At 53.5% G+C, this 26,145-nt stretch overlaps 2 protein-coding genes across 4 annotated transcripts in view; one reads left to right on the top strand and one right to left on the bottom strand.

Moving 5' to 3' along the window:
• TRAM2 (translocation associated membrane protein 2) overlaps nt 1–11,890 on the top strand; it is a 65,021-nt gene extending 53,131 nt beyond the window's left edge. Inside the window, exons 5-11 of one of the 2 annotated variants that reach the window (NM_001193150.1) lie at nt 5,187–5,245; nt 6,859–6,943; nt 7,499–7,569; nt 9,179–9,283; nt 9,475–9,618; nt 10,342–10,505; nt 11,625–11,890. In NM_001193150.1, coding sequence (NP_001180079.1) covers nt 5,187–5,245; nt 6,859–6,943; nt 7,499–7,569; nt 9,179–9,283; nt 9,475–9,618; nt 10,342–10,505; nt 11,625–11,698 — 702 coding nt within the window. In that variant the 3' untranslated portion in view covers nt 11,699–11,890. The remainder of the gene's footprint in view (nt 1–5,186; nt 5,246–6,858; nt 6,944–7,498; nt 7,570–9,178; nt 9,284–9,474; nt 9,619–10,341; nt 10,506–11,624) is intronic. The other variant, XM_059880433.1, reaches the window with a different exon arrangement.
• Nucleotides 11,891–22,079: 10,189 nt separating this feature from the next.
• Nucleotides 22,080–26,145, bottom strand: part of EFHC1 (EF-hand domain containing 1) — a 39,735-nt gene continuing 35,669 nt past the window's right edge. Inside the window, exons 10-11 of one of the 2 annotated variants that reach the window (NM_001192244.1) lie at nt 23,886–24,096; nt 22,080–22,314 (exon numbers count right to left, since the gene is read on the bottom strand). In NM_001192244.1, the coding sequence (NP_001179173.1) occupies nt 22,243–22,314; nt 23,886–24,096 (283 nt within the window). In that variant the 3' untranslated portion in view covers nt 22,080–22,242. The remainder of the gene's footprint in view (nt 22,315–23,885; nt 24,097–26,145) is intronic. The other variant, XM_015459794.3, reaches the window with a different exon arrangement.

Here is a 26,145-nt window from a genome sequence, read left to right as displayed (position 1 = left end):
TTTCGCAGTGGTCCTGCAGTCACATGGCTCCGCAGTGGACAGGACTTGAGGCTTTGCTTCTGATTCACCACGTTGGCCTCCAGGGCATGGCCAGCCCTGCTGTGTGCACATCAGGCCCCTGAGAGTCAGCACCGCCCCCAACGAATGCCTGGAGGAGCAGACAGCTGACCTGCCTCCCCTCTTTGCACAATACGACTCTTAAGCAACCTTTGATACAGCCAAATTCCTTTGTACAGCAGAATGTGGACAGTCCTTTGAGGTTGCCGGTCATGCTAGGAAGTTTTTAATTCCCCAACCACAGCCTGGAGCACCTCCTGTCTGTAACCAGATCTCTTCCTCAGGAGCTAGAATCATCCTGTGAGAAATCCAGGCTGGGGGCTTGGAAGATTCTGCAACCTTGTGATCTTTTAGGAGGTTCTTTCCCTGCCTCCCCTGACCCCTCACCCCGCTTCCTCTTCTTTAGCCACAGTGGCCCACTCTCCCATCCTCAGGACCCCTCTGTCTCTGGTCTGAACCCTGGGCCCATGTTCTCAAAGCAGGACTCAGCATGTCTTTCAGCATGTTGCCTGTATTTCTGTTACCACAGAACACTAGGGATTTGAAACCCAGGGCCCCAGGCCTCTGTGCTGCGGAGCAGGCCCTGGGGCGGACTTTCCGTATGGTCTGTGCGGGTAGTGCCCCCCTGCTGTTGTGCAGCGCAGATGCGGCCCCAGGAAGTGTACACACTGCTGGGCTCAGATCTCTCCCTGCTGCTGGGTGTTTGGGTCCTGCGGCCTCTGGAGACCTGGAGCTCCCTTGAGGCAGAGCAACTCTGGGGTCCCTCAGATACCTCACTGCTCTTGCCTCGTCTCTGAATCACTGTTGCCCTTTCAGTCTCACCCCACCATCCACCCGAGCTGTGACCCAGCTACTCACCCAGGGGATTTCCCACCCCCTCCAGAGTGTGCAAGGCTCCACGCCAAGTCCCTGCTTCTCCCGGGCCGGTCGAGGGCTTGGAAGTGAGGCTCGTTAGTCTGGAGCGGTCGCGCTTTCCTGCGTTCACTCCAAACAGGCTTTTACTGTGGTGACAGCCAGGCCTCCACTCAGCTGGAGATAGAGACCCTGGAAAGTTCGAGTGACCCCGGTCCTTATCCACCACGTGGCTCTTAGCCCTCACGTGCTCCCTCCACGCCATTCCAAGTGAAAGTGACTGAAGAAGAGAGGGTCCTTATGTAAAAGGAGTAAAAATAGCTAGGTTTTAAAATCGTATGTTTCTGTTATGATGAACTTTTTCTCAATTCTTCTCTTTCACTCTCCAGCCAGGTCATCAGCAGGTCCCCTGCCTCCACCAGAACGTGGAGGGCCTGTCCCCTGCTTTCTGCCTGCATCTCTGTCCCCCAGGCCGGTGGGTCTCTCCAGGGGGCACTTGACAGAATGCTTCCGGCCTCTAGGGGGTCGAGGCCAGCGATGAGCTGAGTGTCCTGCAGTGCAGAGGAGAGTTTCCACAGCAAAGCCCAGTCTGGCCTGGGCATCACGAGTGCTACAGCTGGGCAGCCTGATCTGTAATCTAGGCCACCATCATCCTTGCTGGACCACTTGTGGAAGGAGGCTGTTTCCACTCCTGTATCCATCCACCCACCCCTATCCATTGTCTGCCCAGCCAGACAGATCTTCACAGAGTGTAAACCACGTCATGCACCCCCTGCTTTCAAAGCCGCTGTCCCACTTGTAGAGAAATTGTGCTTTTTCCTGAGCTCTGGGCCAGCCTTATCCATCTTTTCTCACTCGCCCCAGCCCCCACCGTTCCTCTAACTCTCCTGGCCTTCCTGCCTCCTGGGCTTCGCAGGCAGCGCTCCATCCCCTGACATCCCATGCCTTCCAACTCTCCACCTAAATGTCACCTCCGCAGAGAACGCCCCTCCTCTTGTATCTGCTGCACTCTGCCCTCTACTCTGGTGTTTGCTTGTTAACGGGTGTTCTCTGCTGCCTGCTTCTGCCTAGGACTGCTCCCAGAATTGTGCTCACAGCTGGCCCCTGAGTTCAGTTCTCGGTGTGTTCGCAGCATGTACAGCATGTACAGAGTGCTCTCTCAATATTGTGACAGGGAATAAACTGCAAATGTATCTTCTTGTTCCAGCTTTCAGCAGTTTTTAAAGTAATCAATCACTTGTTTTTATGAATTCACAGATCTTTTTTTTTTTCAAACATGAGCCATACATAAAAGTTTATAAAAAGAGAGTAAAAACTGACCCTAAATCCCTCCCCCACAAAATAACCAGTTTTATCTTGGCATTGGATTCAGATTTCTCTCTGCATTGATGTAGGCAGGGTGATGGGGTTGTGGATGGGCCAACTGAACATTAATAAGAATGTCAACCTCCTACCTTTAATCTAGCCCAACTACTGTTCATCGTTCAGGGCAAAGAAACAGAACTCTACTGCGGAAATCAGGCTGGGTGGGCGCCTGGTCCCCTGCCTGGCTTCCCAGGGACGCCTCCCTTCCTAGTGTAGGGCTGCAGCTGGGCGCTCAGCGGGAGCCTTGCCCTGGAGCAACTTCGGTGCAAGTGTGCAGGTCAGGGCTGCTGCCTCCTGACAGACAGACTGCCTGGAGCGGAACCTCCGCAGAGGTGTTCCTGAAGGACCAGTGGGTCCAGGGAGCAGCTGGCCATATCAGGACTGGGTGCTCCTCTTCCGCTGGTGCTTTCTGGCTGTGGGGGAGGGGAGGGAGTGTGGCGGCTCAGCGGGCCTCCTTGCTGCCTAGTTGATTTGTAGAACCAGGAAGGAACAGAGGACCCCAAAGGCCCCCAGATGGCATACCCGGCGGCAGGGAGATCTGGGGGCGGCGAGCCCACACTCCATGTGGAGCTCCAAGGGTCCCGGCCTGGGCCCCCCTGGGCGGCTGCCTGGCCCGAGGTCTAGAAAAGACTGTTCTCAGAGCAGTGAGTCATTCTTCCTCCGGCTGCCCCGTGCGCCTCCCTCCTGCCCTGCGCAGGCAGGCAGCATTGTTCTGGGGCGTTTTCTCTGCCGTCGGTTGGCTTCACAGTTCTGACTTCTTTGTCTCCTAAATGAAGGGCCAAGCCGGGAAGGTCCCTGTTTAATATCCCAGGATTCTCTGGGCTTTAGATTTCTGTTGGTGCTGCTTTTCTTGGCCAGTGGTTTTTTTTTTTTTGGCAGCAATTCTCCCACCTGAGTCTTCGAAGTACCATTTTCCTCCTTAAGTGCATTGGTGCTTCTTCTAGGAAGGAACGTCCTGCCTGCTCTGGTTTCTTGGAAGCAAGAGTGGAAGGCTGTGACCCTCTGTGCCCAGGGTTGGTGTCTGATGCAGGTGGCGTGTGGGTGGCAGCGAGGGGTGGCCTCAACGCAGAAGAGCCCTCTCTTCACCCAGCTCGCCCCGGAGCCTCCCACCGCTGTCGGACTGTGAGGAGGAAGATGGAATGAGGCCGGAAGGGCTTGGGGGAGACCATGGCTGCCCTGGGCCTGGGCCTGGGCCTGAGGGCACTCAGTCAGTTGGGAAGCTGTGTTAATGAGGCCCCGGTCGTGGGTTTGGGGCCATGGGCCATACCTGAAATGTCCTCAGGTGTTTAGTGACTCAAGTGGGGGTAGACTGGCCCTCCCGTGGAAATAAGGCTGAGGCTCCTGTAGCCACCTGGAGGTCCCCTGTGAGCCACTGGGCCTCCTCCCCCCAGCACAGCCTGCTCCTTGGTCCTGGTGGGAACATCTGAAACTCTCGGCCTCCTCATCCAAGCCACTAGCGTGGTTTCTTTCTGACGGACCGGGCAACCAGGCCTGGGGTACCGGGACCAGGAGGCTGGGGATGCAGCTCAGATTTCAGTTGTACTGCTGAGAAACCACCTTGTTTCTGGGGCTCCTTCCTTTCCCTGTCTCTAAAAGGAGGTCAGGCTGCCATCACCTCCTCTGTCCTCTTTGAGCATCCCGTTGGCCTCCTCGCTCTTGGTGGGTTGTTTCCTTGTATGTTTTGTGATCCTGGATAATAAAGTCATCTTTAGCAAGGCTTTGCATGTCAGAACCCTGTATTTCCTTGGACAGGAGTATGTCCCAGTGGTCTCACTGGCCCACAGTACCGCCAATGCTGAGTTCTTAGGTGGGGACTCCTGGACACACAGGTGATGTCCATGTGCGCTCCAAACCCATGTGAAAGTGAATCTGAGGTTACAGATGTTCAGGAGGTCATATTTTTTTGTTCCCATACTGAGCCGAGGGTGAGCAGACACCGACCTCTTCTCCCTCTGTTCTTTGTCAGATCCTTTCTAGTCTCCCCTTCCTCTGGAGTGGTAGCCTTTTGAGGGTCTTCCTGTCCCCATGTGGGTACATATGCCCTGGTCCCACAGCCTCTGCCCCCTGCTCTGCCCTCCTGGGCCCTAGGGGTTTTGCCTTTCTTATTGTGAGCTCAGCTTTGCATCTGAAAGAACATTTGTTAGATTTCATGCAGCATGTCCAGGTGTCTTCTGATCGGAGGGTTTTCAGGTTGCCTCCCCCTTACTCTATAAGAGGCCCTGGGCTAGATGCTGGAGATGCAAAGAAGGGCTAGAAAAGAACCAGGAAAAAAAAAAAAAGGCCAGAAAAGAAGGCCTGTGGTGTCCTGGCGCCAGGACAGGGACTGCACTGTGCGATGAGTGTCACACGGGCCACCGGTGGGGAGGCCTGTGGGGTCCTGCTGTTGTTTTTGCTCACAGCGTTGTGAAAAACCAGAGGAGGCTTTTCATTTTTCCAGTGGACGGTGATTCTGGAGTTGATCTGCTTATTCACCCTGCAAGCATTTCCTGAGTGCCTGCATGCCAGGCATAATACTCGACACTGTCACATAAACATAAACTGTCACATTTATTTCTAACAATAACTCTGGGAGGGTATTTTTATCCTCATTTTACAGACAAGCCAGCTGAAGCTGAGGGAGACAAACTTGCTCGGAGGATGCGGCCAGTCAGGGTCAGACCTGCAGTCAGACTCGGGTCTTCAGTCAAGTCAGACCCCAGAGCAGGGCTGTTCCTCCTGCATCATGACTCTTTTTTATAATAAAGAGACCGGCCAAGTGCCAGAGGGCCTCCGTGTTCACGTTTTCCATCACCTCCTCGTTCTGGCATCTGGGGACTAGGTGTGTCTGTGACCCCTGACCCCCGGGCCTGCCCCGGGTCCCTGCTGGCCTCGCGGTCACGTCTCTAAACGCGGTCTCATTCTGCCCATGACAGGAAGGATACTTAACAAACCCGAGGAGCCTCTGGGAAGACTACCCACATGTGTACCTCCCGTGAGTATTGTCACGTTCTGTCCCCAGGGAGGAGCGGGCTGGGTGTGCCAGCTTCTCGCCCCAGACTGGCCAGAACATGGGCCAGTGGGCATGAAGACCAGACGCCCCCAAGCCTTCTGGGGCCAGTGTCGTGGAGGCCAGTCTGGGAGCTGCTGCCTCCCCCAGTGCTCGCGGGTGCTTCCTGCAGGAGCTCAGGTGCAGGGTCTCCGCCCGGCTGCCCTCAGGGAGCACCACAGATGGCAGGGGTCCATGTAGGGTCTCCGCCCGGCTGCCCTCAGGGAGCACCACAGATGGCAGGGGTCCATGCAGGATCTCCGCCCGGCTACCCTCAGGGAGCACCACAGATGGCAGGGGTCCATGCAGGATCTCCGCCCGGCTGCCCTCAGGGAGCACCACAGATGGCAGGGGTCCATGTAGGATCTCCGCCCGGCTGCCCTCAGGGAGCACCACAGATGGCAGGGGTCCATGTAGGGTCTCCGCCCGGCTGCCCTCAGGGAGCACCACAGATGGTAGGGGTCCATGTAGGGTCTCCGCCCGGCTGCCCTCAGGGAGCACCACAGATGGCAGGGGTCCATGCAGGATCTCCGCCCGGCTGCCCTCAGGGAGCACCACAGATGGCAGGGGTCCATGCAGGATCTCCGCCCGGCTGCCCTCAGGGAGCACCACAGATGGCAGGGGTCCATGCAGGGTCTCCACCCGGCTGCCCTCAGGGAGCACCACAGATGGCAGGGGTCCAGGGGCTTATAAACCCCAGACAGTCCTTCCTTGCAGTTCTGGAGGCTGGCAGACCTAGCGTCTGCTGAGGCCGCTTCCTGCTTCACAGATGGCATCTTCCTCACGTGCAGAAGCGGAGAAGGGCCTCTGTCACCAGGGCCCTAATCCCACTCAGGAGGGTCCACCCCTGTGCCCTCATCACCTCCCAGAGGTCCCACGTCCTGGTACCCTGTCGCTGCGGGGTTAGGATTTCAAATGTGAATTTCAAGGGTAGGGGCCGCAAGTGTTGGGTCTGTAGCGGGTTCCTAAACTGCCGGGAGGGAGCGGGAAGCAGAGCCACTGCCTGGAGCTCCGTGGGCTGCGCCTCCTGGCACCTGCTCACATCCACACCTGTGTCTCTCTGGGCAGCACCCCCTCCTCTCCTGCTCCGATGGGATACCAAGAGGGCAAAGCTGGGCCCGCATGCCCCCGAGACGACTCTCAGACTCTCCTAAGATCCTTAGAACGGCAACCCCAGAGACTTAGCAGAGTTAGATCCACCCTCTGTGGCTGAGACCCCTGCCTTCCTTGGCACATACCCGCTGCCCACTACCTCCTCCCTGACAGGGCTCTGGAATCAGGCCTCTCCTTAGCCTTTCCTCCTCTGGGCTGAAGACCCCCGTCCTCTGCTCTTTTCATCCTTCTTGTGTCTTTTCATGGGCTTCCTGTGTCCCTCCACATGTGGAGCAGTGTCCTGGCCCAGGGATCTAGTGCATGCCAGCTGCCCGCCCCCACTCCCTGCAACCCAGCTCTCCCCCACCCGCCCCTCCCTCAGCCCAGCTCCTCACACAGCCTGCCCCCGCCCGCCCTGGCAGGGAATTCTCTCCATCCCTCTGGGTGACTGGCCCCCTTGTCTCCAGCTTCCAGGTGAAGTTCTTCTACCTGTGCCAGCTTGCCTACTGGCTGCATGCACTTCCCGAGCTCTACTTCCAGAAGGTACGGAAGGTGAGTACTCGCCGCCCCTCTCTGATACCACCTGTCCCCCCACCTTCCTGCTGTTCCTCTCTCTGGCTACCCACTCATGGGGGGTGGAGATGGGTGTGTGTTGGGTGAGATGCTGAGCAAGCGCCTGTCAGAGTCTCCCTGACATCCTCCAGGATTGTTGGCGGGGGGGACACTGCCAGATCAGCCTCTTCCTCCCCCAGAGGATGTGCGACTCTGGGGGAAACCTGACTCATCTTCAGGGGAGCTGATGGAGAGGTCTTTGCCTTTTCCACAGAGTTTTTTTTTTGTAATCTCTCTCTGACTTTTTTCCAAAAGCCCTTGTTCCCCAGTCCCTGTCTCTCCTTTTTCAACCCAGGCCCGCCCTCTGACCGTCGAGTTACCTTTGGACTTTGTACAGCCTGGTGCACGGGTCTCTGGGGGCACCCGTCTGCCTGTGTTAGAGCAGCATCGCTCTGCACCCCTCCTGCCTGCTCTGCAGCTCCGCCTGCGCCTTCTTCCCCTGCTCCTGCGTCTCAGGGAGTCGGCACATGTGCCATCTGTGTCTCTCTCTTGCAGGAGGAGATCCCGCGGCAGCTCCAGTACATCTGCCTGTACTTGGTCCACATAGCAGGCGCATACCTCTTAAAGTGAGTGGGACCCAGAGTGGGCCAGGTCTCCCCGCCCGTTTACGTTTGTGCCCCTCTCCACACCGTCATTCAATCAGGAGGCACTGATCAGACACTCGGTGTGCCAAGCACCATGCTGACACCTGGGAACACTTAGATGGACAGTGGATGGTTGCTTTATGTTTACCGGACTTTTTCTCCGACGAGTAGGAGAGAAAACTACAAAGATAAGTGGGATGAACACTGTGCTACCACGTGGACCACCTGCCACGGGAACCCAGAGGAGTGACCGCCTCAACCCGAGACAGAGCTGGGAGGGATCTGAGGCATACCGCTGCCAACCCGGGGCGTTGCAGGCTGCCGGCAGCCTGAGCGGGGCTCCCGCCCCACGCGTCCAGGTGGGGGCGCTGCCAGAGCTCGTGACCCTGGACTTCCCTTGGGTCTGCAGTGAAGCGTAGAGTAGGCACTGCTTGGCTGTCCTGAGGTCAGAAGCGTGGCCGTCACCCCGAGTGTGTCTGTAGTGAAGAGAATCACTGCTGGGCAGGATGTGTCTTCTAGTTTGGAGTTTTCTCAGGCTGGGTTTTTTAGCAGGACAGGAAAGCAATGCGCTGTGTAACCTTCTCAGGTGCCCCGGGGGTGCCGGCCCTGGGGTCTCCTGGGTCTGCGCTACAGGCCTGCTGTGAGAATGACCAAACAGGGCAACCCAGACCCAGGTCCGCTCTCCTCTCTGGAGGCTGGGAGCAGCATCCGTGCCTGGACAGGCCTCTGAAGGGCACAGGCTGTGTGGGGCCCGCTCTGCTCTTGGTGCTGCGTGCAGGGCAGGTCTGAGCAAGCCAGCCCGCAGTCACCCAGCAGTGAGGCGAGGATGGGCTGAGGGTGCACAGGAGGACCGCTCGAAGGAAGGGAAGGAGTGTCCGTCAGGAAAGAGTTTCCTGTGGTGGGCAGGATGAGGAGGTGGCCCCTCTGTGGTGGGAAGAGCTCTCTGAGGAGGGAACTTGGTGCGGGGGCGAGTGGCAGAGTCAGGCAGGTGGAGACCTGGGCAGGGGCGGGCTGTGCAGGAGAGGGGACCCCAGGAGCAGGGCCCTGAGGTGGGAGCGGGGCTGGGAAATGAGGCTTGCGACGGTCAAGGGCACGATCCCACTGGCCAGCCTCGGCTGTGTGGAGACCCTGGGCCACCCTCAGTCATGATCTCGACCATTCTTAGGATCCAGAGAACTCGTGGTTTAAGAGGCCAGTTCACTCACACGTGTTCTTACGTTGTGTTGAGTTTTGCTTCTTCGTGCGCCTCTTAGCCATGAAGACTTGGATGACAAATCGGGCAGTGGGACTCCCTCCCACTAGCCCCCGCTGTATTTCTGCACGCGTACGGCTCAGCTACTCGCCGTGAGCACCTTTTCTGTGGCCCCACCCCGGGCCAGGTGATGAATGCAGAGTGACGGGTGCTGTGAAGTCAGCCAGGTCCCCGGGGGGGGGGGAGCGGGTGGGGCAGCGGGCCCAGACAGAGCAGGTGAAAGGCCAGGCTCAGTGTGGGGGCAGACTGGAAGGAGCAGAGCTGAATCGCGGGCTGAGGCAGGGCCCCAGGGCGATGGGTGTTTCACGGGGACTGTGAGGCTCGCCTGTGTCTCCGCAGCCTGAGCCGCCTGGGCCTCGTCCTGCTCCTGCTGCAGTACTCGACCGAGTTCCTCTTCCACACGGCCCGGCTCTGCCACTTTGCGGACGAGAACAACGAGAAGCTGTGAGTGATGCTGAGGCCAGGGCGTGGGATGGGAGGGCCCTGGGGTTAGGTGGAGCCCTGGGGTTATTTTTTTCCTGGAGCATCTTATTCTGGACACCTCAGTTCTCAATCACCCTCCCCGACCACCCTTGAACCCTCTTCCCGTTTGGGCCTCAAAGGCTGACACACCTTCTGCACCTCCCTGCGGGCAGGTTCAACGCCTGGGCGGCCGTATTTGGAGTCACCCGCCTCTTCATCCTCACCCTTGCCGTGCTGGCCATCGGCTTCGGCCTCGCTCGCATGGAAAACCAGGCCTTTGACCCTGAGAAAGGGAACTTCAACACATTACTCTGCAGGTGAGCTGGCCAAGAGCTTTGTGAATTCAGCCCAACTTCAGCTGGAGGTCAGGATGGGGCAGACCCCCAGGTCTCCCGCACCTTGATGTTTAGGGGGGAATCTCAGACATCCGGCTGGGAGGGGAAAAGAGATGCCACCCCCCTGCTTCCGTCACAGCCGTCTCTCCTGCCTGGCCCTAGTCCATCAGTCTGCAGGCCAGGTCCCAGTGCCAACAAGGGTCCCCTGCCGGCCCACGCCTCACGGAGGGTGCTGGGCTCACAAACAGCCTCTCATCTGTCCGTCACGACCCCTTGTGGGCTCTTCACAACATGTTCTCCTAAGCGGCCAGGAGGGCAGCGAGGAGGCCACGGACCTCATGATCTGGGGTTGGGGGATCAGATTTATCTGGGTTGCTCGCCGGATGAGAAGTCGCTCTTCTAGAATGATTTCTGCTGTATCGTACCTCAGTTCACTTGAACCACCACCCCACCCCTCCGCCCCAATGATAGGGAGCTTACATGTGCCATGTTCTGGGCGGCAGGTCCCGGGCAGGTACAGGGCATTGTGACAGGAGCTGGAATCACATCTATCACTTCCTCTCAGCCGGCACACCCCCCTCCCCCGCCACGTGCCTGGAGCTGAGCCCGGCACTGGCTACCTTCTTCCCGGAGGGCTGGCGGGCCGGGCGCTGTGGGGTCCTGGCTGTGCCTCCGCCCAAGCCCACCAGGCCCTTGTCCCCGCAGGCTGTGCGTGCTGCTGCTGGTGTGTGCCGCCCAGGCCTGGCTCATGTGGCGCTTCATCCACTCGCAGCTGCGGCACTGGCGCGAGTATTGGAGCGAGCAGAGTGCCAAGCGCAGGGTGCCTGCTGCCCCCAGGCTAGCAGCCAGGCTCATCAAGAGGGAGTCGGGTGAGTGTGGATCTGCGTGGGGCAGGTGGGCTCCCCCAGGACCCTGGACCAGACCTGCTGCTCCTCCTCCCCAAAGGGGACTCTTTGGCTCCTGCCGGGGCCTGACTGGCACGTGGCTGGGCCCAGATGGCTTGTCGCGGGGGCGGGGGCAGGCAGGTGAGGCAGGGGCCCTCGTGGCCACAGAGGGCAGGGCGGCAGTGGGGTGGGGAACTCTGGCAGGAAGCATGCCTTCAGGCTGGCCTTGGGGACCCCATCAAGGGCAGCCGTGTGTCCTCACCTGCCCCCTTGCTCTGCATCTCGGCCTGGCTGTCTCCCAGGATGCTGGCTCTGCCTCTCTCTTCAGGGGTGACCCGAGGTGACAGCACTAGGGGCTGGCGGATGGGGGACACCCCCTTCTCCTCTGGCCCCTGCCAGGTCCTGGGGCGCTGCCAGCCCCATGCTCTCCATGCAGCCTGGGGGCCTGTCTGCGCCAGGCTCTGTCTTCTGAGTCACCGGCCTTTCTCCAGGTGTGGCCTGCTTGGCAGGGCTTGTGTGTGTTTCAGACACGTGTGCGGCTGGGTGTGGCTACGAGTCAGGCCTCGCTGGGGGCGGGGGTGGGTACGGGGCGAGGCTGCAGCCAAATGAGCCTCTGACTCTGAGCAAGGAGACTGGGTGTTGCTGACAAGAAAAAGCGGAGTTTTTTCGGGCAGAGGGAGCATCAGGCAAGAGGGTACGGCCTTGTCCCTGCAGCCTCTCCACCTCCTCCTGTCCGGCCGGTCAGCTTCCCTGAAGCTTTGCTGAAGCCGGCCAGTGCCCTGCAGGGGCCTGAGGGGAGCTGAGGACCCCAGAGGCCTTGGAGTGATTTCAGGAGAGTCTGGGCCGGCCTCGGTGGCCGTGTGTCACCCCAGCCCCTCCTGCTGAAGGACAGAGACCAGCCACCTTAGCGGGGATCAGGGCCCCCCGGAAACGGCCTGCTGGTGTCCTTCGCCATGGGGGGCTGCAGCCTGGGTCCCCTCGGCTTGTCCCGTGGAGAGCCACAGGGCTGCCAGGCCTCCCCCCACCCCTCCGCTCCCACCCCTACCCGCCGCCTCCCGCTTCAGACGCAACAGAAACACCACGTCCGTCTCCTTTTATTCCCAGGTTACCACGAAAATGGGGTGGTGAAAGCCGAGAATGGAACCTCCACACGGACTAAGAAACTGAAGTCTCCTTAAGGCCAAAGTGCTGAGAACAGCAATCCTCTCGTGGGGCCAGCAGGGAGCGCCCCCACCCGCCTTCCTGCTCCAGGCGCCCCGCCTCGAACAGCACAATCCCGTCTTCACACAGGGCCTTTTCCTCTTTCTTACGTCTCAGCTGTCTCCTCTTCTTCCTCCATGAACCGTTCTCAATAAAACCAAAAATCTCCCTCTTTCCCTTCCTCAGACCGCCGCACCTCCTCACCTCTGTCCTGGGTGGGGTTTGCTAGAAGCCCAGGCTCTCTCACGGTTCCTTTTCTGTCGGCCTCCTCTTTCTCTTCTTTCATGGCTTGTTTCTCTTTCTACTCGTTAGTGTACCTTATCGTGCAATTTCTCCGTGTCTGATTTTTTACAACGAGAGGAGGCTAAGCCTGCAGTGCTGGCCATCTAACACCCAGTCCCTGGGACTTGAGTGGGCCGCCCCGTGCCATGGAGCCTCCACCAAGCCGGCAGTGGCCCCTCGGTGATCTCTATGCGGATGGGCAGCAGGAGGAGAGACCGGCTCTCTCGGATCATCATCTCCTAGGTGCTGATGAACTGACGAGATGTATGATTCCAGTTCTGCACGTGCCATCTTGAGCACCACCCCGCCTCCCCCGTCCCGGGGGCCCTTTCTAGTCCTAAGTGCCAAGGCGTTTGGCTTTGGGACGTGACAACTCGTTCCAGAAGGATGGTGGTGACTGAATGGGGTCCCGTGGCTGGTCATGCATCGGCAGCCACCCCTGCTCTCTGTCGGGGACCTGCTAGAGGAGGACGAGTCATCCCACTCTACAGCAAGAGCAAAGTAACCGGCGCGGTGGGCACCTCCAGGGAGGTAATGCGGCAGAAATGACGGCATCGACCTGGCCTTCGGTAGCACGTCCAGCTGCACTGCGCTTCCCATCTTTCACCAGCAACCAAACCAAACAGCAGTTAACAAACCAGCCCAGCGGGGGACACGCCGGTTCTAAACCCAGCAGCCCTGCCTGTTGGGGGCTGGCCTTGCCCCTGACTTCATCTCTCTCGCTGCAGGAACACTAAGCTCCCCGGTGACCCCTGGTGCCCCAGCGAGGGTCACCTAGGCCCCTCACCTGCGAGCCTCACTTGCTGACTGTCCTATGGAGTTGTCGTTGTCTGCTGCTGTTTGCTGAGCACGCCCACAGCATTTTAGACGGTATAAACCCAGGCTGACTCAGAATCGCTTTGCTGGTTAGGAGGGCAGACCCAGCCTTGTTGACGGGAGTCTTTTTGCACCTTCCCCCCACGTGTTCCCCCCCAACCCCCCAAAGACAAGGCTTCCAGGCCTCACAGTGCCTTGTGAGGACTCCAGCAGGGAGCGAGGCTCTCAGGAGGAGACCTGAGTGCCGTGTGGAGCTGGTGGGAGCAGGCATGTTAGTGCCATTTGAGGGGCTGCTCTTCTCCCTGACACCAGAATAGAAAGTAAACCTTGAGTTATTACCCAGCATGGGGGAAATGGGTCTCTTCATCAAGGCAGCTTCCTTCTCCAGGTCACTTGCCCCAGAGAAAAGTTTTAATCTCCCAGTGCCTGGGATTTGCTTCCTGACAGCCTGGTAGACCCTCGCTTCTCTGCTCAGGATGAGGCCCTGGAGAGGGGAAGGGGTTCTCTTGATTACCATTAGGAGAGGGACAATGCTTGTGAAAACGCGAACTTCTCCCATCTTCTCCTTCCCTGACACTTACCTGGGCTGCAAGGGAGAATGTTGGTGAAAGGGTGGCTTGTACCAACTGAGCGGATCCAGTCTAGAACGCCCTCAGCCGTTCAAATAGTCCCCCTCCCCGCTCGTGGCTGTAGCCGAGTTTCTGCTCCTGCTTGCCTGGGGATGCTGTGTATGTAGCCCAGGTCAGCCTGCAGCCTCCTCAGCCTGCCCACTGGCCTCACGCCCGGCCCAGTCCTCTCTAGGTGTCCTTGGCCTTGGCACTGCTCCCCGGAGGCCACCCCCCATGCTGGGGAGCCCTGCAGCGTCATGCCTTCTCCCTGGGCCGGGGAGGAGGGAGCCGCAGCTGGGGCCCTGCCCAGAGCAGCGTCCCTTCTCGGGTACCAAGGTGATCACTGACAGAACACAGGTGTTTACCATGTGCCTCACGGTGGTACCACCAGCCTGGGCCCGGGCCGACTCGCACTGCATCCTAAACGATGGGGTCGGTTCCCTGATGAGAGTTGGGGAAATCTTCCCCACCATGTGAAGCCCCTGAGAACATTACGGGAGGCTAGTGTCCCACCCGCCAGCTTCAGGAGTGATTTGAGGGGAGGCTGAGAGGGTAACTGGGGGTGCCTGGCACATTCGCTTCAGAGCAGAGCCAAGCCTGTGGCAGGTTGGCTCACTGTGTGTGACCAGGGGCCGAAAAATCTCAGTTCCGCTTGGTCTTGAGAACTTGGGCTGCCTTGTCTTGGTTTGGCCATTCTGGATCTGTTCTTCAGTCTCACATCCTCGGTGATGGCCCGGCCAGACGCCCCCAAGTTTGAGAGGCTGCTTAGCACCATCTGCCAGGAGCCGAGCAGACACTTATCTACCTCAGCAGCCCCACCCCACCCCATCATCGCCGGCTGGCACACGTGGGGGCATCTGGTAGCATGGGAGAGGAGGCCCTGGGGTGGCGATCCTAACCCTCCCTGGAGGCTCTGTGATGGGAAGTTGTCGTCTCGCCCCGGGTTCTGATAACTGTGTATTATTCCTTGGTTATAGGTGCCCCTTCTGAAGGCAGGGCAGTTCTGGGGGACCCAGGAGCAGGCCAAGCTGGGCCTGGTCAGTCCTAGTCCTGCATGTGTCTCTGCAGACCTGCGTCCTTTCCCAACGAGTGCCTCTCCCATTTCTGTCCCAAGCGGAGCTACCACACTTCAGAAACCAGACTAGATCCCTGCCCTGGCCCCCTCTGCAGAGGGTGCTGTTGACTGGAAAGCCCTGGAGCCGGGCCGGGTGTTCCGGGATGCGCGCGGCTGGGTTTGCTTTGGGGACCTTTTTTCTTGTCACCTTTGACTTTCCTCGGTGCTGAGGAGAAGGTAGGGGCAGGGTGTGCACCCCCCTCCCGGGTTCAAGTTCAAAGTGGCTGCTCCTTGCAGCCTTTTGGTTTCTCTCCTGGGCTTCGGCCTCCCTGTCGGTCTGTCCTAGGCTGGGGGGCCAAGGGGGCGGGGAGGTCTGCATGTGACTCGCACCTGCAGGGGCCCCTGTGTCCCAGTGAACAGACCCCCTCTCCTGAGGGTCAGGGCCTGACCCCGTGGAGAGTGGCTTGGGAGTCAGGGCCGCCAAGTGGTCTCTCTCTCTCCACACTGCCATCTTAGCTTGCAGCCCTCTCCTCAGGAGGGCTTAGGCACGAATGCACAACTGGGCTGTTGACAGATCACTTGGGACCTAAGTCGAGTCTCCCCGGGTATGGCTGCCTCAGGAAGGAGCCTTCACCAACTTCTCTCTCTCTCAGTTCTTTCGTGAGTAGTAATTCCTTTCAGAAGGCTGTGAAAGACCACGGTTCCCCCAGCCGCCTCCCTTACCAGCTCGCTGTCTTTTATGGAGGTCCCCAGAAAGCATGGGGACGCTGGCTCTGCGAGACCTCTTTGTGCCCTGAGCTGATCCTGTATCTTTTTGTCAGAAGTGCCTTCCTTACTGGGGTCTCCTGGCCTCCACCTGCACCGTGTGGCCAGCCCCCGGCCCCAGTAGGGCTCCGTGGAAAAGGGACACGGACTGTGACGGTTTCCCCTCATTCGTCTTAGCCTCGCCCCTGCCCGTTGTCAGGACCTGGTGGTTTCCAGTTCCTCCTCGAGTCCAGGTGCTTGTGAGGGCCCCTCTGCGGGCAGCTGCCCATCAGGGAAGCTTGGGGCTCCCTGGGCACCAGGCCGCCATGCCTCTGGCTCATGCGCTGAACCCTGCTCATCCAGCTCCCCCGACGTGTAGAAGAAAAGGTATCCTCATAGCAGCCTCTTCTCATCTGTTCTGTTTCCCATTCGACCCAAAGTTTATGCAGGAAGGTGTTTACTCTTACTTCCGGTCACAAGTGTTACTCACAGATGCCCGTCTGACGTGGGTCCTGCTGGGCTGTGGCAGACGCCCCCTCCGTGCAGTGTTACCTTGTTGAGCATCAGCTCCCCCTCGCCCGCCCCTTCCCGCCACCTCCTCACTCTTCCGGGTTGTGCAATAACTCTCCCGGCCAGTGGTCTTTCCCACAGGCCGTCTGTCCCTCCCAGTGCTCGGCCACTGGGGCAGGACGGGACCCACGGGAGGGTGGTCGTCATCCCCACAGAAGAAACGGTAGCCACGCTCCCTCTTTGTCGTTCTCGTGACCTTGGTGGCATTCTAGTGGAACATTATAGCATCGTCTTAGAAGTCCCTGTATTTTTTAAACTGTTTAAAAAGGAAAAAAAAAAAAAAAAACCATCCTCACGATGGGGCATTAATAGGTTAGCATCTGGGAATAAGTTCTGTGAGACACCTGAGGCATCACCAGCACTTCGCTGAAAGCATTTAAGAGTTTGTGTGGAGAGGAGGGAGGTTTTCCTGGGAATCAGCCGTGTGTGCACACCCCTGGTCACCCGATCGCATCTGACCAGTGGTAAGTGCCACCATCTCCTTGGGTACAGAGTCAAGTGTTTATGTGACGAGACTCTACACCTCATCGTTTTCAGTTTCTCTTGTTTAATAAACATCTGAAGGATGAGCTGAGGCTGCTGGTGCCCTGAGCAACTCATAATGCAGATGTGGACAAAGTATCTCTTCACTCTTCCACTTCAGCCTGTTCATGTTATGGACCAAATTTCCAACGAGGAACTCAAGGAAAATTTGTACCTGCCGTATTTATGCTTTCATGTAAAAGGGTTTTGTTTTTTTTGAGGGGGCTCTTTATACTTTCAGTGAACTTTTTTCCAAATCCTTTTCCCACTGTTTCTGTCCGATTTTAAAACAAATTACAGTTTTGTATGAATTTTTTAAAATGTACATTTTGAGACAAATGATCAAATATTTTTGAAATAACTGAATAAAAGGCATAGAATTATTAGTCTAATTGTCTCAGGTATAATTGCTTTTTACCTGGATGCTCACATTTGCTTTTTAAAGTTGCAGTTATTTTATTTCACCTCGAAGTCAGATGGTTATAAGGGAATTGTTTAGAGTGTTGCTTCAATGCATTTATAGAGTATGTTTCTTCCCCTGAAGATTGAAAAGGTTACAATTAAGATTGTTTGAAAATAGTGACATTGCTGGCAACTTTCTTTTTTGTAAGAACTTGCACCAACTGTAATCTTAAGTTTGTATTCGCAAGTGTGCTTTTATATGAAGAATGAGTTTGCGGCCATTTCAGCCTCATTTCTAATGTTTTTCACTGTTAGTAATTTCTTGCATATCTTTTGAGATAGTTGTTTATTGTGGTCATGTGAGTAAGGGAGCTGGACTTAAGGACAGAGAACAAGTCAGTTATTTTGAGTGGTGGGTAGCAGAACGCCTTTTACTTGTGTCTGTAACAGGAGGTGTAAATGTGGACAGGAGTGTGCCGACGTTGGGGGGGTGGTTAGGAAGCTCCAGGAGGAGGTGCACTGTGCCCAATGGCTACCTGTCATCCACAGGGGTGTGTTCTGAGACCCTCAGTGGATCCCTGAAACCCCAGACAGGACCAGGCCCTATACACACTGTGTTTTCCTAAACATACCTACCTACAGTGAAGTCTATAAATTAGGCACAGTAAGAGAGAACAATTACAAACATACACCATAATGAAAGCTATGTGAATGTGGTCTCTAAAAATTTTATCTTAACTGTGCTGCACTTATCCTTCTCCTCACGACGTGAGTTGACTGAATGGCTGTGTGGTGGGGTGACATGAGCTGTATGCTGCAGACGCCATGATGGAGCCTTGGGCTACTGCTGACTTGACCACACGTCAGGAGGAAGCGCACTTGCTTGGGGCGATCCTCGATCTCGACACTGATGGCTGGAGATCCGAGGTGGGACAGAGCGGGATGGTGCAAGAGTCAGCACAGTACTCAGAATGGCACACAATTTAAAACTTACACAGCATCTTCGGAACTTTCCATCTAATATTTTCAGACCATGGCTTACTGTAGTAATTGTAAAGTAAAGGTGTGGATAAGGGAGGACGACTGTGTTATGGTGTCACCTGGCTAAAAGAAGACAGGGCTGAGTCTGTGTAGAAGCCACCAGATGTCAGTGTCGGTGCTGAACAGATGCTGCCTGAGTGCTTGTGCCAGCAGTGGGCAAGGGACACAGCTGGCACAGTCAGGTGGCCTGTTGCCCATCTCCAGAGAGAGCTTAGAGATGGGTGCAGTTGGCTGAGGGACATGCACGGACTATGAGGGCCAAGCAGGAACCGTGCACCTGAGGCGAAGGCACGGGAGAGCCAGGGCTCAGCTGGGAGAGCCAAGCGGTCAGCCTTTCTGAGCTAGCTTGCTCACTCAGCTGTGCTCGGTGTTTTGGGGGAGGCAGTTGGCTGGTTGGTTTGCTTCAGTTCAGTTCAGTTGCTCAGTTGTGTCCAAATCCTTGCAACCCCATGAATTGCAACACGCCAGGCCTCCCTGTCCATCACCAACTCCCGGAGTTCACTCAAACTCACGTCCATCGAGTCAGTGATACCATCCAGCCATCTCATCCTCTGTTGTCCCCTTCTCCTCCTGCCCCCAATCCCTCCCAGCATCAGAGTCTTTTCCAATGAGTCAACTCTTCGCATGAGGTGGCCAAAGTATTGGAATTTCAGCTTCAGCATCAGTCCTTCCAAAGAACACCCAGGACTGATCTCCTTTAGAATGGACTGGTTGGATCTCCTTGCAGTCCAAGGGACTCTCAAGAGTCTTCTCCAACACCACAGTTCAAAAGCATCAATTCTTCGGCACTCAGCTTTCTTTGTAGTCCAACTCTCACATCCATACATGACCACTGGAAAAACCATAGCCTTGACTAGACGGACCTTTTATGGCAAAGTGATGTCTCTGCTTTTGAATATGCTATCTAGGTTGGTCATAACTTTCCTTCCAAGGAGTAAGCGTCTTTTAATTTCATGGCTGCAATCACCATCTGCAGTGATTTTGGAGCCCCCCAAAATAAAGTCTGACACTGTTTCCACTGTTTCCCCATCTATTTCCCATGAAGTGATGGGACCAGATGCCATGATCTTCGTTTTCTAAATGTTGAGCTAAATTTAAGCCAACTTTTTCACTCTCCTCTTTCACTTTCATCCAGAGGCTTTTTAGTTCCTCTTCACTTTCTGCCATAAGGGTGGTGTCGTCTGCATATCTGAGGTTATTGATATTTCTCCCAGCAATCTTGATGCCAGCTTATGCTTCTTCCAGTCCAGCGTTTCTCATGATGTACTCTGCATAGAAGTTAAATAAGCAGGATGACAATATACAGCCTTGACATACTCCTTTTCCTGTTTGGAACCAGTCTGTTGTTCCATGTCGTTCTAACTGTTGCTTCCTGACCTGCATATAGGTTTTTCAAGAGGCAGGTCAGGTGGTCTGGTATTCCCATCTCTTTCAGAATTTTCCACAGTTTATTGTGATCCACACAGTCAAAGGCTTTGGCATAGTCAATAAAGCAGAAATAGATGTTTTTCTGGAACTCTCTTCCTTTTTCCATGATCCAGCGGATGTTGGCAATTTGATCTCTGGTTCCTCTGCCTTTTCTAAAACCAGCTTGAACATCTATCTGGAAGTTCATGATTCACGTATTGCTGAAGCCTGGCTTGGAGAATTTTGAGCATTACTTTACTAGCTTGTAAGATGAGTGCAATTGTGCGGTAGTTTGAGCATTCTTTGGCATTGCCTTTCTTTGGGATTGATTTGCTCGCTTGATTGTTTTTGGAGGGAATGGTGGTGGTGAGATTTAGAGACAGTGAACACTAAGCTTGTGGTTTGAACAGAGCACTCGATGAATTGATTTCTCATAGGAACAGGCTCATGCTCCTACACCAGCAGGATATTCACTCATCCAAGTGACCCCTGATCTGGAAATCTAGAGATATCTTCTCGGGTACCCCTGAAGCCTACAGGTAACAGGCTTGACTAGATGGTATTTTCAGGCCCCTGGGAGTGCAGACAGAGTACTGGTGGTGAGAAATCCAAGACAGTGCTTATAAAGGTGAAGCTGGTGGCTGACTTCAGCTGAGGAGCAGCCCTGCTTCTGGACTTCCAAAAGTGCATCAGAGCCTGGTTGACAACTGGGAGCTGTTATTCTAATCTGTTCTCCTTATCTTGAGGCCAGGCTCTCTAAGAGCAGTTTCTCTAAATTTATTTTTTTTAAGCTACAGCCAACATCAAGAAATACATTATACATCATGACTCATGAAACAAACATTTCATGAAACAATACGAATCCGTATACCACCCCGTGATAGTTCCTGTTCCTTTCAGGTCAGGTCAGGTCAGTTGCTCAGTCGGGAATTACACTGAATCTGTAGATGGCTCTGGGTAGTATAAGCATGTTTAGTTCAGTTCAGTCGCTCAGTCATGTCTGACTCTTTGTGACCCCATGAATCGCAGCACGCCAGGCCTCCCTGTCCATCACCATCTCCCGGAGTTCACTCAGACTCACGTCCATCGAGTCAGTGATTCCATCCAGCCATCTCATCCTCTGTCGTCCCCTTCTTCTCCTGCCCCCAATCCCTCCCAGCATCAGAGTCTTTTCCAATGAGTCAACTCTTCGAATGAGGTGGCCAAAGTACTGGTGTTTCAGCTTTAGCATCACTCCTTCCAAAGAAATCCCAGGGCTGATCTCCTTCAGAATGGACTTGTTGGATCTCTTTGCAGTCCAAGGGACTCTCAAGAGTCTTCTCCAACTCCACAGTTCAAAAGCATCAATTCTTTGGTGCTCAGCTTTCTTCACAGTCCAACTCTCACATCTATACATGACCACTGGAAAAACCATAGCCTTGACTAGACGGACCTTTGTTGGCAAAGTAATATCTCTGCTTTTGAATATGCTATCTAGGTTGGTCATAACTTTTTTTCCAAGGAGTAAGCGTCTTTTAATTTCGTGGCTGCAATCAGCATCTGCAGTGATTTTGGAGCCCCAAAAAATAGTCTGACACTGTTTCCACTGTTTCCCCATCTATTTCCCATGAAGTGATGGGACCAGATGCCATGATCTTCGTTTTCTGAATGTTGAGTTTTAAGCCAACTTTTTCATTCTCCTCTTTCACTTTCATCAAGAGGCTTTTTAGTTCCTCCTCACTTTCTGCCATAAGGGTGGTGTCATCTGCATATCTGAGGTTATTGATATTTCTCCCGGCAATCTTGATTCCAGCTTGTGTTTCTTCCAGTCCAGCGTTTCTCATGATGTACTCTGCATAGAAGTTAAATAAGCAGGGTGACAATATACAGCCTTGATGTACTCCTTTTCCTGTTTGGAACCAGTCTGTTGTTCCATGTCGTTCTAACTGTTGCTTCCTGACCTGCACACAGATTTCTCAAGAGGCAGGTCGTGGTTGGTGCAAAAGTAATTGCTGTTTGGCATGGTTGAACGTCATCATTTGATGTCAGAATACATTCTTAAATAAATGTAGTTATGTTATACATCATTTTAATCCACATTTCTTGCTTTATTGCTTTTTGTTTTTCGCTAATGACTTATTACTTGCTGTTTATATTTATTTGATGTGTTTGAGCCTTGTTACAATGATTTAAATTCATGGTCTAAAACATTTGTAACTGCATTTGGTGCAGTTACATTTGCACCAACCTAATATCTAATTTTTTAAAATGCAGGTCTACTAAGGGGCCTAGAACTGCAGTTGAAAAACGGTGTCTACTTCTCTACCCGGCTAGGGGGAGGGGTGGTCTGGCAGCAGTACCACACCCCACATGGTGTCTCTCTGAGCAAATTCTATCGTCCTGCTCCTATTCATTCTGCTCCTGCATTATCAGGGTTCTTTCTCCAGAGAAATAGAACCAATAGGCTCTATACAGAGAGAGAAAGGGACTGATTATAAAGAACTGGTTCTTGTAACTGTGGAGCCTGACAAGCTCCAGTATCTATAGTCAGCAGTCTGGAGACTTGTTGAGAGCTGATGAGGAGGTCCTGTCTGAAGGCCAGCAGCCTCGAGACCAAGGAAGAGCCGACATCTCAGTCTGAGTCCCAGAGCAGGAAAAAGCTGATGTCATGGCAGGCTGGAGGAGTCCTTTCTTATTAGGGAAAGGTCAGCCTTTTTGTTCTCTTCAAGCCTTTAGTGAGGGGTGAGGGGTGAGGGGCTCCCATCCTAGAGGGGGCCATGTGCTTTCCTCCATCCACCAACTTAGATGGTAACCTCATTCAGAAACAGCCTCACAGACACACCCAGAAATGTCCAGGCACCCGTACTTAGTCAAGCTGACACAGAATTAACCATCACAACACCCCTGTCCCCTTCCCTAAATAAGGCACCAACCTTAGCTCCTACAAGATCCAATTTAATTTAGCCTTCATTGGTAGTGAAATATAAGAACCAAAAGAGAAATGGAATTTCAAGATGCCTGTAAATGCCTCTGTGAGGCGTACAGGTAGATGGAGGCCCAAAGTCAACACACTCCGCTGCGTTCTGTCCTCAGCAGGTCAGTTGGAGAAAGCACGGACGAAGTTATAGTAGTCGATCTTGTCTTCTCCGTGAGAGCACATTCTGATGAGCTGCAGGTGAGAGACAGGAGGCTGCTTTCAGCTCCGCAGCAGAGCCTCTTTAGTGACCGCCCCCCACACTCTAACAGCTCAACTGTTTATACCCTCAGCTGATCTGACATGATCTTGGGAGCCTTCCCCAATCTTACGCTTCATGAAAAGAAAGCTCAGATGGTGTAAATGGCCTGCCCGAGGTTTCAGGTCTAACATTTATAAGAATACTGTCATTTTCAAAGCAGTTTTGTTCTTATATTCAGTTACAAGACTATCCATCAGGGCTGCTGTTATCACAGCCTAAGAGAAAAATATAGTTATGTCACTGCTAACACCAGGTCTCCTGAAACTCACCTGTGAGTGGCAGTAAGTACACTGATCCACTGTGGTTAAAAGATGTGTGCAGACCCATCCCTCCCCCACCCCCTGATGCAGCGCCCATGTCAGGTCACAGGTGATACAAATGACGTAAAAATCAAAGGCTGGACATGCTATTGGCCTGAGGCTTGGGAAGCCAGATGGGAGTTTTGCTCACACGAGACTGCTGAAGGCCAGCAGTCTTGAGACCAAGGAAGAGCCGATATCTCAGTCTGAGTCCAAAAGCAGGGAAAAGCTGATGTTATCCTTCCACCTGCCTCCTCACTCCTTGCTAAGGTTCCTGTCTGACAAATTCTTGTCCCCAAGCTAGTCACACCAATCCCAAACAAAAGCTTTCCCCAAATGACTCTTAACTTCCCAGCATCCCATGTGCTGAAGTGTCCTTAAGAAGGACTACAGCACCACAATGCTCTTCATCAGTGAGAATGTCTCGTATCAGCCACTGTCATTGGCAACTGAGGGAGAAAGCCTGTCCTAACTTCTAGTCCTGACAGACATCCTGAACCTGGTCAAAGGGATTTATAAATAGAAAGTGAAAGTGAAGTCACTCAGTCGTGTCTGACTCTTTGCGACCCCATGGACTATAGCCCACCAGGCTCCTCTGTCCTTGGGATTTTCCAGGCAATAGTACTGGAGTGGATTGCCATTTCCTTCTCCAGGGGATCTTCCCGACCCAGGGATTGACCCTGGGTCTCCCGCGTTGTAGACAGACGCTTTACCATCTGAGCCACCAGGGAAGTCCTTTATAAAGAGAAAGAGGTATGAAATGCCCCCTCAGCTCCCTCATGGAAACTCTAAGAGGAGAATGTCCAGCTGGCCATGGACCTGGGTCAGTGGTCACGCCCTCTCCCATGCCAGCCCTACCAATGGACAAGCATAGGGGTCACCTTGAAGGGGTCAGAGGCTCCCCCATCCTGCCCAGTCCAGCTATTCCATCCGCCTTGGCGACCGCCCTCCTCCTGCACCCACATGGCTCACCGGCCGCTCTGCTGTCTGAACCCTGCCCACTTAAAGAGATGCCCTACAACAGCATTAGGAATGACCAACCAATGATAAGAGTCAAAGGCAAATGCCATAATCAGGACTGAACGGCAGATCTGATTCGAGCACCCCAAAGCTTCCCCAGTTAAAATACAAATGCAGCTGCCTTTGGGAGCGAGTGAACAGTGCCCATCCTCTGCAATTAGCCCAGAAAAGTAATTCCTACTCACCTCCTTAATCAAGGAGTCATCAACTGGGAGTTGGTAAGAGCCACAGATTTTAAAGAACGTCTCCCTGTCCACGTATCCTGAAGCTTCCTTGTCATAGATCTGAAAGGCCTCGCGGATGTTGTCCCTGCACGGGCGATCTTTCAGTTGCTTCTGGATTGTGTCTATCAGGGCCTCCAGGTCCCGCACACCCGGGTCCTCTTCCGCTTGCTGGCTGTGGAGAGAGGAAAGAAATGGCTGGACGTGGTGTTCATTCTCCAACCATCTTATCTCAGTGACCAAAGTTCTCACTTGGTGAAGCTGAGGAAGCCTCTAATGATATAGTTTTGATGCTCAGCTGATCAGTAACTGTTCATGTCTGTGGCTCAGCCTCCCTCGCTACCATCTGTCAAATACTTGCACCACAAAAAGCCAGACCTACCACCACTGCAGCCTCCTCCAAGTCAGGCATCTGCGGGAGTCACATGATTGTCAGCATCTGTGTTACATCACCTAGAACTGAATGTTTTTAGAAACAGATGCCTAAAAGTAGTGTGATGAAGAAATCAAAGTAAAAGAGAAATAAAATATCTAGAAACAAACAAAAATAGATATACAGTTGACCCTTGAACAAAAGCAGGGTTTAGGGGCATCAGCCCTCCACACAGTCAAAAATCTGGGTGTGACTTATAGTAAGCCCTCCGAATGTGTGGTGGTTCTGTATCCACAGGTTCAACCCACTGAGGATTGTATACAAGTGCAATACATATTCACTGAAAAAAAATCTGCATATAAATACACTCACACAGTTCCAACCTGTGTTGTTCAGTGGTCCCCTATACCACATACCAAAATTTATGGGATACAGCAAAAGCAGTTCTAAGAGGGAGGCTTACAGTAATAAAGAAAAAGGAGGAGTTCATGGGCAGTTCAGTGGTTAGGACTAGGTGCTTTCACTGCTGTGGCCCAAGTTCAATCCCTGATGAAGGAACTAAGATCCCATGAGCCATGCAGTGCAGCCCAAAAGAAGAACGAAGAAAGATCTCAAACCACCTAAGTTTATACCTCAAGGAACTAGAAAAATAAAAATAAAAGCCCAGAGTTAGCAGAAGAAAGATCAGAGCAGAAAGAAAGGAAAGAGATCCTGGAAAAATGATAGACAAGATCAATGAAACTAAGACCCTTTTTAAAAAAAAAAAAAGATAAAACTGACAAACTTTTTAACTTGACCAATTTTTTAAAAAAATACTCAAAATCAGAAATGAGGAGAGACATTACAACTAATACCACAGAAATACAAAGGATCAGAAGAGACTACTATGAACAATTTACTTATCAATGGGTTGGATAACCTGGAAGAAATGGATAAATTCCTAAAAACAAACAACCTACCAAGCCTGAATCACAAAGAAATAGAAAATCTAAACAGACTAATGATATGAAGATTAATCAGGAATCAAAAATCTCCCAACAAATTCCCAGGACCAGATGGTTTCATGGTGAACTGTACCAAATATTTAAGGCAGAATTAATACCAATCCATTTCAAACTCCTCCAAAAAAAAATGAAGAGGAGGAAACACTCCCAAATTCATACAAGGCCAGCATACTTTGACATCAAATCCAAACAATGACACTACAAGAAAAGAAAATTACAGACCAATAACCCTTGGTGAACACAAATGCAAAAGTCCTCAACAAAATACCAGCAAACTGAATTCAACAGCACATTAAAAAGATTGTACATCATGATCAAGTGGGATTTACCCTGACTAGGCAAGTATGGTTCAACATATAGAAATCAATACACACTGAGAATGAAGAATACATACATACATAAATACACACATACCTAAATATGATCATCTCAATACATACAGAAAAAGCATTTGACAAAACTCAACATCCTTTCATGATGAAAATTCAAATAAATTAGGTAGAGAAGGAATGTATCTCAACGTTATAATGGCCACACATGAGAATCCCCCAGCTAATAACATACCTTGTAGTGAACAAGACGATGATGCCCATTCTATAAGATCAGGAACCAGACAAAGGTACATACTCTTGCCACTTCTACTCAACAGAGACCTGTGTGCCCACTCGGTTGTGGCTGACTCTTTGTGACCCTTTGGACTGTAGCCCACTAGGCTCCTCTCTCCGTGGGGTTTTTCAGGCAAGGATACTGGAGTAGGTTGCCATTTCCTCCTCCAGGGGATCTTTCTGACCCAGGGACTGAACCAGAGTCTTGTGTCTCCTGCCTTGCAGGCAGATTCTTAACCGCT

The sequence above is a fragment of the Bos taurus genome, chromosome 23 (genome assembly GCF_002263795.3).
Source record: "Bos taurus isolate L1 Dominette 01449 registration number 42190680 breed Hereford chromosome 23, ARS-UCD2.0, whole genome shotgun sequence".
NCBI lineage: Eukaryota > Metazoa > Chordata > Mammalia > Artiodactyla > Bovidae > Bos > Bos taurus.
This window is presented reverse-complemented; position numbering and strand designations above follow the sequence as displayed.